Here is a 15,703-nt window from a genome sequence, read left to right as displayed (position 1 = left end):
AGTTAACACTCTTGACTTGGGGCCATTATATAGGGCCTTCATCAAATTAATTTTTCCGGTAATTTAAATTTCTGTAATACTTTGAAAGAGGAAACTCCATTTTAAGCCTATCGAAGGCCTTCTCTGCATCTATAGCTACGGTTCATTCTTTGTTTGCTTGTGCTGTATGTATCAGATTAATAAATTTACACACATTATCTTCTGACCTATCTTTAAGAAATCCTGACTGGTCTGACTTCACCAACTATGGTAAACAATTCACTAATCCATTTGCCAAAAATTGTGCAATTAGTTTGTAATCAGTATTTAATAAGGATATTGGTCTATATGAAGATGGTGATAGAGGGTCTTTTCCTGTTTTTGGTATCACAGAAATTATTGCCATTTTACAAGATTCAGGTAAATTCTGAGTTTCTTCCACCTGTTTTATTACCGAAAAAGGGCAGACTTAATAACTTAATGAAAGCTTTATAAAACTCCATGGGGAATCCGTCTTCACCTGGTGCTTTATTATTTGGTAGTCATTAATGTGTCGTATACCTCTGTAGCAGTCAAGGGATTTGATAATTTATGTTGTTCTTCCAAATCTAATTGAGGTAGTTTGATATACAACAAAAATTTATCTATTTCAGTATTCTTCTCTAGGACTTTGGATTGACATAATTGCTTAAAAAAATCATCATTAATCTCTTGTGGTTTATATGAAATCTCGTTGTTTCCCTTCCTCATTGCTACCATAGTTCTTGTTGTTTGCTCTGTTTTCAACTGCCAAGCCAGAATTTTGTGAGTTTTCTCTCCTAATTCATAATATCTTTGTTTTATTTTCATAATATCTTTTTCCACCTGGTATGCTTGTAATGTATCATATTTCAATGTTTTTTCTCAATTGTCTTTTTTTCCCCATATCTTCTTTTTATCAAATCTTTCTCCAAAATTACTAGATCTTTTTCTAACTGTTTTATTTCCTGGCAGTGTGATTTTTAAATTTTGGTTGTATAACTAATTATTTGCCTTCTAATAAAAGCTTTCATCACATCCCTTAATATAAATTTATCTGATATAGACTTAGCATTCATATCAAAGTAACTTTTAATTTGCTGTTTATAAATTCAAAAATGCTTGCCTTTATAGCAGCATGGGATTAAGTCTCCATCGATATCCTTTAGGTGGAATATCCTCCAGAGCAATTGTTAACCATAAAGGTGAATGATCCGATAACTGTCTTGCTTTATATTCAATATTTTGAACTCTCCCTTGTATTTGGGCAGTCAACTGAAATATATCAATCTGAGAATAAGTCTTATGTCTGTTAGAATAATACAAATAATCTCTTTCTTTCTCCATATATCTATTGTTTTCTCCATATATCTATTATTTTCATATTCTGCATTGAACTTAATGTGAATTTAGCTGCTTTTTTTGGTATTTTTCCCGGTTTTATCTAATAACGCATCAATGCTAAAATTAAAATCTCCACCCAATAAAATATGCCCTTGTGTATCTGATAATTTAAAAAAATGTCTTGCATAAATTTCTGATCATCCTCGTTAGGCACATATATATTAAATAAATTCCAAGTAAATCTGGCATGCTATTATAACATATCTCCAGCCGAGTCTGTGACTACTTTTTCTATTTTAATAGGCAATTTTTTATTAATTAAGATAGCTACACCCCTAGCTTTTGAATTGTAAGATGATGCCAGTACATTTCATACCCAGTTTCTCTTTGGTTTAAGATGTTCTCCTTCTGTTAAATGTGTTTCTTGTACTAATGTATATCTATTTTCTCTTTTTTTGATGATGTCAATAATTTTTTTTCTTTTAATTAGGTTATGTATTCCATTAATATTAATAGTCATAAATTTCAATGTATTAATTTTGTTAGTCCATATTTTCCGACATACCACCCCCTCAGATCCTCCAACTCTCTTCCTCTCAAACTATACTCTTTAAAGTTTTTTTTTGCTATATGTGATAACACAAACACCATAAAAAAATTAACTCTAAGAAGACTAAAAAACTGTAAAGATGACAAAAATAAAACTACCCTAACTCGCAGGATAATCACAACACCCTTAAGTTTGTGAGTTGTGGTATGAACCAGAATTGTCAACTGATTTTGCAGCAGACTGTCCCTCCCCTTCTCCAGCCCTCCCTCAGAGAGTTTACAACATTTTTCTCTCAAAAATTAAACAAAGCTTTCATATAATCAATTATTACATTTTCCATTCATTGAATTTTTGTATGTTTCTAGTACACAGTTTCTATTAATTTTAATGTTGGTCAACAATGTTTCCATCAGCACTCTCATCTGGTCATCAAAATATTTTATATCTAGCATTTGTCTTTGGTTTTTACCTTTAATTTTCTTCTGTATCTTTCTTGTTTCTTCCAAGTCTTCTGCCTCTTGTTCCATATCTTCACTTGATAATGAGCATATTTCTACAGCCGTTTCTCCTGAACTTCTTTTCATTAAGCTTGCAGCAGCATGCTGTCGGTGTCTGCTCTCCTCTGTGGCTTGAATGGAATGCGTCGGGCGTATGCATGAGGAGTCGCGCATGCGCATTGGCATCCCCTTTTTGATTCCACCAGCCACCGCTGGAGCCCACCTTTCGATACATCATCCTGACACTGTTTGCCTACTGACCTCTTAGCTCAGGCTGCCTTCCCCAGGAGAGAGGTCCCAGATCTGGAGAACAAGTAAGACCTTCCTTTTTGTCCTTGGAGACTTTATTTCTTTACTATTCGATGCAACTTTCTCCTTCTTCGGTGCCATCTTCAAACTTTTCCTTCAATGTTTAAGTTACTGATTTTAAGTTTTATGACTCACAGCTTTGCTTTTCCTAAGTTTTTAAAAAAAAACTTTTCTCGGGAGAGGGCTGGTTTCACTGGACCAGCTGCTACTCCACCATGTTACCACCTCCAAATATAATTCAACTTTGACAAAGCAAAGTTGAACCTGGTAGCACCTTCACAGTAGGGTCCTGGGTAATGTTGTTGAACAGAAAGGCCTTAGGGGTACCAGTAGAGAATTCTCCAAAGGTGGCACTACAGGTTGGTAAGGCTGTGAAGGTTATGGCCTTCATGAGTCAAGGCACTTAGTGCGTATTATTGTTGTTTAAATCGCAAATTGTGTGCAGTTCTGAGTGTCGCTCTGGGAAAGAGAGGAGATTAAGATGGAAAGGGTGCAGAAAATATTCACAAGGATGATATCTTGATTTATAAGAGAAATGAGATTGGCTGTGTTTGCTTTTCTTGAACCAAAGAAAGTGAAGAGACAACATGATAGAAGTGTAAGCACAGATAGGGTAGATACACACTGTTTCTCATGGTAGGGGTGTTCAAAACTAGAGGGCTAAGGTGAGAGGAAAGCATCTGAGGAGTAAACAATTCCATGCAGAATTTAATTGGCACCTGGAATGAGCTGCCAGAAGTAGTGGCAGAGGCAGGATATAGTAATGCTTAAGTGGCATCTGGATATCTACTTGAATGAACTATGCATAGTCAGAGATGGAATAAATGCAGGAAATGGTATTAGTTAGATTGGCATGATGGTCTGCATAAATACCGTGAAATGAAGGCCTTTTTCTATGCTTTACAACTTTATAGCACACAGGAAGATTAATCAAACAAAATTTCACACAAAGCCACTTGATGATATCCTTTGATGGGGACCAAAAGCTTAATCAAAGTTGTTTAAATAAATATTTTAAAACTGGAGGCAATATAAAGTTGGAAAGGCTCAAAAGAGGATTCTTATAGACTTAAGTTTAAGGTAGAACAATTAAATTCCAGAATAATCAAGAGTTCAAAATTAAATACATACACCTTAAGAGGGTGTTAAACCTGGAAAGGATTACAAAGATTATGAGGGGCAATGCTACAGTGAGATTTGTAAACAATGTGTAGTGAACTGGGATTCACTAGAAGTGTGCTGTACTGTCGATTGGTCCCACCTCCCGGCTCCTCCCCCTGGGGCCCGTATATAACCTTGGTTTCCCACCTAAACCCAGAACCCCTCTGAAGCCTGTTCATGAAACCTATGTTGCAAGCTAATAAAAGTGTTTGTTCTCCCTTCCAGTTGAATGTGAGCTTTTATCTACGCTACAATTTTATTAGCTTACAAACAAGGATGGAGGTGTTACTCAAGCCCAGTATGCTGTTAATAGACCCCCCCCCCCCAGTCCCTCGACACGGCTGAGGAGTTCGCACATTCGCTAGACTGCTTCCAGGCCTACAGACGAGCTCCAGAGGTCGGCGCTCATCTCAAGGGTCAAGACAAAGGGGTATGCAGTCATCCGAGACTGTCCGACCGACGTACGAGGCTGCTGTTGATGTGTTGAAGGCCCACTAAATGAAGGCTCATCCTACATTGCCAACAGCCCGTAGAGTCTATTGACGACTATCTGCTGGATCTGCAGACGCTGGCTAAGAAGTGCAGGTATGGGGCGACGTCCAGGAAGATGAACAGATCCAGGACACTCAAGTCACAGGGGTCCGCTCGAGGTACGCGAGCCAGCAACTGCTCCAAGTCAGGAAGGAAGGGCCTCGCTAGTCACGTCGAGCTGGCCAAATTACTAGAACAGGCCAGTCTCAAGAATGATGACCTCGAGGTCAGTGAACTCATGCTCTTGGGTGAGCACCTCCACCCCACTATGGCAGTCCCCGCTCTAACGGCAGCCGCTTCCCAAGCCCGATATTGCTTTTTCTGCGGCAAGGGTCAGCACCCCCATTCCCGCTACTCGGCCAAAGACTCAGCGTGCTCCAGCTGTAGGAAGAAGGGACATTGGGCGAGGGTCTGCCATGCAAAGGGAGGTCCGGGGATGTCCATGGTCTGTACTGCTCCTGGATCCGATTCCAGCCCCAAGCCATCTGCCCCAGACTCGCCCGAGGTTGGCTGCTGCGCAATCCGCCGCCTACAGAAACAGCACGAAAAGGCTCAACACCATCTTTCAGCAGTCCAATTTTGAATTCAGCACCATCATCGTCAGAGGAGGGAGGGTGGCCATCTTGCCGCGCCATGAGGTCGTCACCGTCTTACCTGCACAGGTTGACTTAAGATGGAGGGGGCCACTCAAGGGAAGAACATGGCATCTCCAACAACCTGGCATCGCTGGTCCTCGACCAGAATAGACCTCACCAGCTCAGCAACTCAATGGGGACTGTGAAGGCAAACAGACATTCGACCAAGTGCCTTACTGACACAGGCTCCACGGAAAGTTTCATACTCACAGACTGTGCAAAAATATAACTTAAAAATGTACCCGTCTAATTACCAAATTTTCTTAGCATCCCAGTCCTATTCAGCGCGTGTACAGAAACATTGTACAATTCATCTATCATTTGAAGGGGGGGGGGGGGGGAAATTTTGTAAATTTCACATGTACATTTTGAATGAATTGTGTGCTCCAGTATCGTTAGGTCTAGATTTCCTGTGTCACCTTAAAAGCGTGACCTTGGAGTTTTCAGGTTCCCCTCCCCCAGTAACGGTTCGGAACGGAAGGCCTTCAAAACCAGGACGCACTTGCAGCCTCTCCATGCTAAACATCAACCCCCTTCCCAATTCTGTTCCCATCAAGAGCAGAAGGTACAACGTAGCAGACAGGGAGTTCGTAAAGACGGAGACCCAGCGCCTACTGGAGGAGGGGGTCATCGAACCAAGTACCAGCCCGTGGAGAGCGCAAGTGGCGGTAGTAAAGAGGGAAAACAAGTCCAGGTTAGTGATTGACTAACATTTCGGATATGGTGAACGATATCACGCAGTATCGGGTCTATTCGACTATCGACTTGAAAGCTGCCTATCACCAGCTGCCAATACATTCCAAGGACCACCCGTACATGGCATTTGAGGCTAATGGACAACTCTATCAGTTCCGGAGAATCCTTTTTGGTATTACCAATAGGTATCTATTTTCCTGTGGCAGATGGACAGGATGGTGGACGAGTAAGGGTTGAAGGCTACCTTCCCCTACCTCGACAATGTCACTATCTGTGCCCACATCATGGAAGACCATGATGCCAATCTCCAGAGCTTTCTCCCAAGTGGCGAGAGTCCTGAATCTCACTTAGAATTCTGACAAGTATGTATTTAGGACTACACGACTGGCTATCCTTATCTACGTGGTTGAGAATGGCAACATTGGTCCAACCCTGATAGGATGTGTGATAGTACAGATTCTATCACCAATGTGTATATGTACATATGTACAGATGGTAGTCTAGGATTCTGTGATTGGCTGAGAGTGTAGCCACACCTACTGGCAGGTCTTAAAGGATTGCTCCTCGCTAGACAAGGTCATTCTGGACTGGTCGACCTACTTGTGATATGCTCCAGTCTTTTAGTTAATAAAAGCCTTGGTTTGGATCAACAAGTCTTTGGTTCTTTCGACACGCACTACAGGATGCACCCACTGTTAAAGCTTTCCCTCCCTCCCTGGAACAACAAAGGCTTTGAGGAGATGTCTGGGGCTTTTCTCTTATTACGCCCAGTGGCTATGCCGACAAGGTTCGTCCCCTCTTAAAGGCTAATACTTTCCCCCTTTCGGCTGAAGACCAGATGGCTTTTAATTACCTGTGAAGTTACATTGCAAATGCCACCATGCACGTGACAGACATGAATGTACCTTTCCAAATGGAAAATGATGCTTCAGACGTAGCCCTGGCCGCTACTCTCAATCAGGCAAGCAAGCCAGTTGACTTTCTCATGGACGCTTCAAGGCCACGAACTCTGGAACGCATCTGTGGAAAAGGAGGCCATTGTAGAAGCCATAAGGCACTGGAGGCACTACCTGGCTGGTAGAAGATTTACGCTCCTCACGGACCAGCGCTCTGTCGTATTCATGTCCAGCAACGCCAAGAGGGGCAAAATCAAGAATGACAAAAGTGATGTGGAGGATCAAACTTTCCACCTACAATTTTGACATCACCTACCGGCCAGGGGCCCTTAACAACCCTCCAGATGCCTTGTCCATGGGATGCTGTGCCTCCCATGGACTGAGGACCATACACAATGAGCTCTGCCATCCAGGGGTCACCCGCATGGCTTATTTTGTCAAGTCCCACAATTTGCCCTACTCAATAGAAGACGTCAGGGAAATAACCAGGTCATACCAGGTCTGCGCTGAGAGCAAGCCGCACTTTTTTTGCCCCACAAAAGCGCACCTGATTAAATCATCCCAACCCTTTGAAAGGCTCAGCGTCAATTTTAAGGGACCTCTCCCCTCCATAAACGGGAACATCTACTTTCTCTCGGTCATCGATGAGTACTCCTGCTTCCCGTTCACCAACCCGTGCATAGACATATCCACCTTGTCCATTATAGGCTTCTATTTTCACCCTGTTCAGGTATCCCGGCTATATTCATAGCGTCCGAGGCTCAGCCTTCATGAGCGACAAGCTGCGTCAGTACCTGCTGGTGAGGGGCATCTCATCCAGCAGGACTAGCAGTTACAACCCCCAGGGGAACAGGCAAGTTGAAAAAGAGAATGCCACGATCTGGAAGGCTGTCAAACTGGCCCTGGAGCAAAGAGGCCTTCCAGACTCACTCTGGCAGGATGTCCTCCCCATCGTGCTCCACTCAATTCGGTCACTACTCTGCACTGCGACCAATGCTACTCCTCATGAGCTTATGTTTACATTTGACAGAAGGTCAACATCAAGGACTACATTCTCAGCCTGACTCACTAGTCCTGGCCCGGTCCTTCTCAAGAAGCATATGAGGAGAAGCAAGACTGACCCCCTGGTGGAAAAGGTGAAATTGCTCCATGCCAACCCCACGTATGCCTATATGGAGCACCCGGATGGCAGGGAGGACACCACCTCCAACAGGATCTGGCACCCACCAGAACAGAAGAGCTGTTACCTCAGGTGCCCCACGAGCTACCAAACTTTTTCTCCCCACCCCTGCTCAGGGCCTCAGGGGACCTGGTTCAGGAGGAGAGTGAACCCCCCCCCCCACCCCCACTATTGTCAAGCTGGAGCCCCAGCGCACTGCCTTTCAATCACAGGCAGACCAGGAGACTCAAGGAACCCAAGGCCCCCAGTGCTAAGGCGCTCCACCAGGATCTCCAGACCTCTGGACCACCTGAGTCTGTAAATATTTTTTTTGTAATTATTTATCTTCTGTGTCTATTACCAGCTTCTGATCCTTGTTCTCTTCATCTACAGACCCTTAATTCTGAAGGAAGGGGTGAATGTAGTGAACTAGGATTCACTAGAAGTGTGCTGTACCGATGACTGGTCTCGCTCCTTCCTCTGGGGCCCGTATATAACCCTGGTTTCCCGCCTAAACCCAGAACCCCTCTAAAGCCTGTTCATGAACCCTACCTGTGTTGTAAGCTAATAAAAGCATTTGTTCTCCCTCCAGTCGAGTGTGAGCTTTTATCTACACTATACAATGGTCAAATATTTTAAATTGAGACAATGTTTGACCAGGAACTAATGTGGGTCAGCCAGCAAACACAAGAATGTTGGGTAAACAGGATTTGATTGCAAGTTAGAACATCTGCTTTTTTGAATGAACTCAGGGTTGCAAAGCATAGAAAAAAGGATCAGCCAAGAAAGTATTATGATAATCAGTCAAAAGGTAACAGCACAGACTCCATTTCTTCAGCAGAAGAGCCAAAAGAGGAATGGAGTTGGATAATATTACAAATAGGTTAGAAACATGACCCAGAGCTCACTTCAGGGTCTAATAACAAAGAAAGTGATCAGTCTAGATCAGCCATTCTCAACCTTTTTTGGCTGAAGCTCCCTTAAGACTGCTCAAAGTTTATGGGCTCCTTCCTTGTAAAGCATTTGATTGGTTCTTTTTACACTTCTCTCCTACCAACTGCATGAAAAACATAAAAACTATTGTATGATTTCAGTCTGTGCACCCCCTTTAATGTGCTGTAGCCTCCAAGGGGGCTGTACAGCCCCTGTTGAGAATGGCAAGTCAATAACAAATTAAGCAGAAGTTAATGGAGATGAGGCTAAGAAATGAGATACAAAGTTGACTGAAGATAATTACTACAGATTTTCTGATATTTAGCTGGATATTTCTTGCATTATTGAAGATTGATGGACAAAGCAAATAAGAGTTGGAAATCTTAAAAAAAGGATAGAAATGTTTGGAATGCTCAGCACACCAGGCAGCATCTGAGGAGAAAAAAAGTTAATATTTCGATCAAAAACCAGGTAACTTTATCTGTTATGTCTTTAATAAGATAGAACCATTTCCCCAAAATACCACTGTTTAATGAATGAATTCACCTTCAGATCCAAATTTGTACACCTTATTGACCTCTGTATAGGTCACCTATATACACTGACAGCCAGAATTGGCAAGGAAATGTTCATTTGCTCATCCTTCATAAAGCAGACACAGCTAGCTGCACCCTTTCCCAAAAAGAGTGTTCTTCCCTGCCTTAAAAAAAATATTTAATAGCAATGTAATTCAATATTACAGCTCCAGCTCCAATTCTTAAAATTTTAATATTACACAGATTAAAGGAAGAGGCTGCGATCTTATACAGAAGTAGCAATGTTTAAATGGCAAAGACATCAGATGCTTGGAGCCCAGACAATTGAAATATCATGACATCTCACTCAAATGAAATCTACTGCAACCAGGCGATGACGAATCCTGAATGTCTCCAGGATGTTAATTGATTTCCTCTTTTGTAAACTGCGGCGAATACAAAAAGGGGCTAAGTGATTTTGGGTTTTTATCCGGTGAACGCTGTGGCTTTTTATAATCACCCCACCCCGCCCGATAGCCGCAGCTCGATGCAGAGAAGAGGTTGCCCTCCTCCTCCATTTTCTACAGGTTACTCGTGTCTGGTACCCAGAGATGGCGAGAAGCCGCTTTAATGCGGCAGCTGGGTGTTTCCAGAGCCCGGTGGTCTCTGCTCCCCGCCCCCCCAGAGCCCGGTGGTCTCTGCTCCCCCGCCCTCCCAGAGCCCGGTGGTCTCTGCTTCCCCGCCCCCCCCCCAGAGCCCGGTGGTCTCTGCTCCCCCCCCCCCAGAGCCCGGTGGTCTCCGCTTCCCCGCACCCCCAGATCCCGATGATCTCTGCTCCCCCCCCCCCTAGAGCCCGGTGATCTCTGCTCCCCACCCCCAGAGCCCGGTGGTCTCTGCTTTCCCCCCCCCCACCCCAAAACCCGGTGGTCTCTGCTTCCCCCCCCACCCCAAAACCCGGTGGTCTCTGCTTCCCCCCCCCACCCCAGAACTCGATGGTCTCTGCTTCCTCCCCATCCCAGAGCCCGTCAGTGACGGCGATGAATCAAAAAGGACAGGGTGGTTGGCGATCACGTCAATGTAATCAGCCTGCGAACCGCCCCCCCCTCTCCCTTCGCCCCCCCCCCTCCCTCACCCCCCCCCCCCCCCTCACCAGCACATCGTTGCAGATCTCCCGGAGCTCAGCCTCCACCTTCTCTCTGTACTCCTTCACCATGTGCAACTTCTTGTCGCTGCCGCCGCCCTCGCCGGTTTTCTGCTCGATGCTGGAGATGACCCTCCACGCCGATCGCCGGGCCCCCACCACGTTCTTGTAGGCGACCGAGAGCAGGTTGCGCTCCTCGTTGGACAGCTCCTCGCCCCACTCCGTGACCGCCTTCATGGCAGCCGCCATGTCCTCGTACCGTTCCGCTTGCTCCGACAGCTTGGCTTTCTGCACCAGCTCGTTCTTATCCATTGCCACCCCCACTCCCTCCTCCCCACCCCCCTCTCTTACTCTTTTTGTCCCCCACCCCCCGCCGTGGAAGCCGCCGGGCTCTCTTTTCCCTCTTTCGGTATTAGTTTGCGCGCGTCCCTGCTGCCTTCTCCCTCCTTCAGCCTGCGAAACCAAATGGCGGTTGAGGTCCTTCCACCGGGAGGCTCGGTCGGCGGATGCGCGGCCACACCTCGCGCCGCCCCCCCCCCCGTGACGTCAATGAGTGACCCGGGCCGCGAGCGACTGATCCAGGGACTTGGCCCAGATTGAAACGGCGACTTTCTCAATGGATAGGAGCTGCAGTGGGAGCCAAGCCCGAGAAAGCGAAGGGAAACTCAGCAAGGCTCAGTTCGTCTTTGCAACAAAAGGTGCAGGTCCAACCTTCAGGGTACCTTGCTCAAAAGAAAATGATGTCCCGTTATCTTTACGATATAAAAGACACGATCTCCTGCAAGGTTGCAGGCTACATTCAACACAAAGCACGACTGGAGGATTTCAGATTCATTACGAAGGATAGAATTTGCAAGGACTCAGTTTATTGTCACATTCCCTTTATTTCCCCCCCTGTGGGCACGGTGCAAAGAAAAACCTGACTCAAGATACACGTCAACAAATAAAATGTCAAGAAACTGACTGCAATAGAGGGGGGGGGGGGGGGTAAATCAATAAATGCAAGTCCTGAAATGAGGACCTGATTGTTCATTGATGAGCAGTTTGATGGTGGAGAGGTAGCAGCCGACTCTGTATCTGGTGGTGCGAGTCTTGTGGCTCCTATACCTTTTCCTGATGGTAGCAGCAAGAAGTGATGTGGATCCTTGATCAATGCTGCTGCTCTTTTTCAGGGTTGCCACACCCAACCCCAACCAACCAATTTTCCCCTGCAACCGTGTCTGCCTGTGCCGCATCGGACTTGTCAGCCACAAACAGCCTGCAGCTGACGTGGACATTTACCCCTCCATAAATCTTCGTCCGCGCAGCCAAGCCAAAGAAAAAAAAATGTACTATATCAAGTGGGGGAAAAAATTGTAGATGGGCCAAAACGCTTGATCAAGGGTTCCATCCTTTTTTTTTCTCTCTCCCTCACACTGTTGCTGCGTGATCCACTGCTTTTCTCTAAGATTTATGTCACCGAGGCCTCAAACTTCTACAGAGGATTGTCTGGTATGGAAGTGCCAACGCTCAGGACAAGATAAAACTGCAGAGGGTTGTTAACTGCCAACACCATCAGTCTTCACCCCATCGAGACATCAACAAGATGTGGTGTCTTAAGAAAGCAGCCTCTTATCCTCACCACCCATGCCCTCTTCAGGAAAAAGACAAGCACTCAGCAGCACAAAGACAGCTTCTTCCCCTCTGCCATCAGATTCCTGAATAAACAATGAACCGCAGACACAGCCTTAGTTTCACTTTTTCTTGTACTATATTTTGTACGGTGGTTTATAGAAATGTTTGCAGCAAAACAACGAATTTCGTGACGTGCTCACGACAAGTTCGGATTCAGATTTATTGTCAAGAGTGACATCACAAAACCTTGAAATTCTTTCTCAGGGTTGAATTCAGCAGGTTGCCCACTATCAGTGGAATGAAAAAAAATTGTCGACCTTATGGGCCGAAACACCTGATCAAGGGTTCCATCCTACAACGTTGACAATTTGTTTTCCTCTCATACTGATGCTGCTCAACCCATTGCTTTCCTCCAGCAGATTGTGTTGGTCCAGATATCAGCATCTGCAGTCTCTTCAGTTTTTCAGACAATTGTGGCAAACCTGAAACACTGGAGCTGTTTTGTCCAACATCAAATCACTTCATTATTTTCTCCCAAAACAGAGGTGAAGGAATGTCTGCCACAACAGAAATTGACCCAATCGTAACAAACTCTGGTGTGTCACAACCAGACAACTGTGTTTTTATTCTATGCGCGTGAAACCTGTCAGCTGCAGGAGCACTGGGGGTGAATCCATAGACACTCAGTGACTCTGAAGGGATTCTCTTTTGCTTCTCTTTCTCTCATTCTGTGATACTCTGTCTGCCTTACATCAGGTAAAAGTTAATACATTAAAATGTAACATGTATGATATACTTTATTACATGACAATAAAAGGAACCTTGAAATAAAACTGCCTATTATTGTTGGTGAGTGCATGTAATAAAATCCGAAGAATCCATTCAAACCTTTTCTCGTTCAACATCATTAGATCTCAAAATTCAGTTTTAAACATTGTTGCATTACAAACTTGAATCCGTTGTGGTAAAACGTATACAACTAACTGATCATCGATGGCTGTTTCAATCTTGAAAATATTTTCATTAAAAACCAAGATGGATATTTCAGCAGGTTATTTTCAAAAAGGCAATATGAAAGAAAAATTGTTCAAAGCACCTGCATAAGTTAGAATTTAAAAAATTACAGATAGTCAAGCTCTAAAGTCAGGTCGAGCAAAAAAAAAAAAGTTAACATTTCAGGTCAGACTCTTCAGAACTCTTTCCACAGATCCTGCCAATTCAACTTAACATTTACACCAGAATAAGAATGATGTCTATGCAACCAGCAAGCAATGTGTTGCCCTTCCAAAGACATGGAGTTTGGTTCCATATGTCTATTAAAAGCCCAGCTCTGCCATTCCACATTACCTCTCAACTACCACGCACCCAACCCAATCTCCATCATGGATCTAAGTCAAAGCAGAGAATAGGCTTTTGACCCAATTTGTCCAAGCTCGTCCTAATAACCTACATTTGGTTTGTATTCTTCCAAGCACTTCCTATCTATATATCTGTCGACAGCTTTTGTCACCTCCAGAGAAAACTTCAGCTTTCTTTACAAGCTTATCACACTCCAACTTTATATTATCCAAAACTGGATCCATCACAATCCCTTTGTCTCACCCAGTTTTCACCATTGCCCTTGCTAAGTTTCCACTACAAATTTAAAATTCTCATGGAAAACAAATACAGTGATCTCCTCTAACCTCTCTATCCAGCAAGACTAACCAGGGGTTGCAAGTTCGTTCCTCACTGGGGCCTCATTTCTGTGAGGGGCACTGGACAAAGTGGCGACTCTGCCTTCTTATGGTAGACAAAATTAAAGAATTTCATGAATGTTACCTTCTACATATCGTATGGAATCTTTACCTTTTACTGCATGTGTCCCCCCCCCAACTGTTCAGTGGCCCATTTTTGTATCGGTCATTCTCTTTACCCACCTTTATCATATTTAGCAAGCTCTATCATTCCAGACAAATGCCTCCATCTGTATTACATACTTTAACTTTCAAGTTTTTAATGACTTAGGATTATTCCTTACACTAATCGATACAGGACACCAGACTTTATTTGCGTAATCAAATATTTAAATTATTTTAGAACAATGTCCTCCCATTTCTATTGACATATCTACATTCTCAAGTACTGTATTTGACAGCATATAGGACCCACTGGCATACAAGACCCCTCCATTTTTAGTGTGAAATTTTAGGAAAAATTTCTTTAGTGTATTTATGGGTATTCGGTAAGTTGGCGAACAGGTTCCTCCCGTAAGCCCCCTTGTAGCTAACACATGTGCCTTCACTCACCTCAATGAAAAACCTCCTGCCCGCTCAGGCCAGTTCCCCACCAACATGCAAATACCAACTGATTGACAGGCACGCCAGGACCCTCAGGCACGCAAGGGCAGGAGAGAGAGAAGCCGGTCACCAGGACAAAAGGCAGGGCCCACCATCATGGGAAGCAGATGATTGATGACTTGTTTTGAGGTGAGCGTTGCGCCTCAGTGATCAGGCTCAATGCTGAACCTTTGTTCAACGAGCACAGCCCTTGGAGCAAATTGAATGAGGTGCAGGGGGTAGCAGTAAATGAGCGGTCTGTCGAGCTCAGCCGAGCTCAGCTTGACAGGTGGCTCGCTCACTGCCACCTGCCCACACACCTCATTCAATTTGCTCCAAGGGCTGTGCTCCTTAAAGGGTCAGCATGGAGCCTGATTGAGGCCCAGCGCTCCCCTCAAAGCAAGTGATCGATCGCACCATCGGCATATAATACAAACACAGCCATTGCACTGCTGACGTGGGCTGCTGTGGTTGGCCTTCTCATGGGAGAAGCAAGTGGCAGCTCCGGAAAGCTCAGGCCACCCGAGGGAAGGTGGTCTGTGAAGCTATTGGCCCACATCCTGGACAGCCACAGCACCTCTATGGGCTTCTTGAAGCTGGGTGAGTAGTTTGAGGGCTTTGTATTTCAGTGCCCAAAATAGCTGCACCAAAATGCCACCTTCACGTATAGGACCCGGGGTGGTTTTTGAGGCAATTTGTTTTGAGGGGGAAAAGGGGGGGGGTCCTATATGCCATCAAATAAAGTACATTCTCCTAATCCACTTGCACTAGACACCATATCCTGGCACTGTCTGGTAAAATGCATTTGGGTCTGAAAAGATTACCATATTATAATATCACCTCATGAATTGCTAATGTAATTCAGATTCAAGCCTGCTTGCTCGGGTCATTATTTTATGCAGGTCAGGATGATTCAGTATTACTTCATGCTCTTTCCATTCTTGATTGGTATTTAATCCTTTAACAGATCTTCCCATGGCTGAGATTGTTATATATGTATTCATAGCATTGTGGAGACAACATGCCAGGTGCCAAGTTTTGGATTTAAATTTTATCCCAAAACATTAAATTATCAGACTATTTAATCTCAATACTTAACACTATCAATCATTTTGGTATTTTCAAATAACCAGGCTAAAAATCCTTAAACTTTTGAATGCAATTCATATGTACTGATGCTTAAAATTATTTTTTGTCCAGATGATTTGCATCTGATACTCCTTATACATTAAACCCCCTTCCCTGGTTTAGTTTGAATTTGCACTGAACTTTTAATTTTTTGAATCCCAGCATTTATTTGCAATCCCCCTCGGTTCAGTTTCCCAATCTTCAAATTCAGAAAAGCCCACATTCTTGCAGTCTGTCCAAAGTTTCAGATGTAAATTCTCATTTGTTCAAACTTGGTAC

The 15,703-nt window shown here is 44.2% G+C and overlaps 1 protein-coding gene across 1 annotated transcript in view; it reads right to left on the bottom strand.

Annotated features, from left to right (window-relative positions):
• The window catches only part of LOC138741444 (14-3-3 protein beta/alpha-1-like), a 58,323-nt gene extending 47,614 nt beyond the window's left edge, over window positions 1-10,709 (bottom strand). Inside the window, exon 1 of the mRNA XM_069895558.1 lies at window positions 10,374-10,709. Within this exon, the coding sequence (XP_069751659.1) occupies window positions 10,374-10,676 (303 nt within the window). The 5' untranslated portion in view covers window positions 10,677-10,709. The remainder of the gene's footprint in view (window positions 1-10,373) is intronic.
• Window positions 10,710-15,703: the final 4,994 nt, after the last annotated feature.

Source organism: Narcine bancroftii, chromosome 8 (genome assembly GCF_036971445.1).
Source record: "Narcine bancroftii isolate sNarBan1 chromosome 8, sNarBan1.hap1, whole genome shotgun sequence".
Taxonomy (NCBI): domain Eukaryota; kingdom Metazoa; phylum Chordata; class Chondrichthyes; order Torpediniformes; family Narcinidae; genus Narcine; species Narcine bancroftii.
The sequence above is the reverse complement of the archived record's forward strand: the minus strand, read 5'-3'. Positions and strand labels throughout refer to the sequence as shown.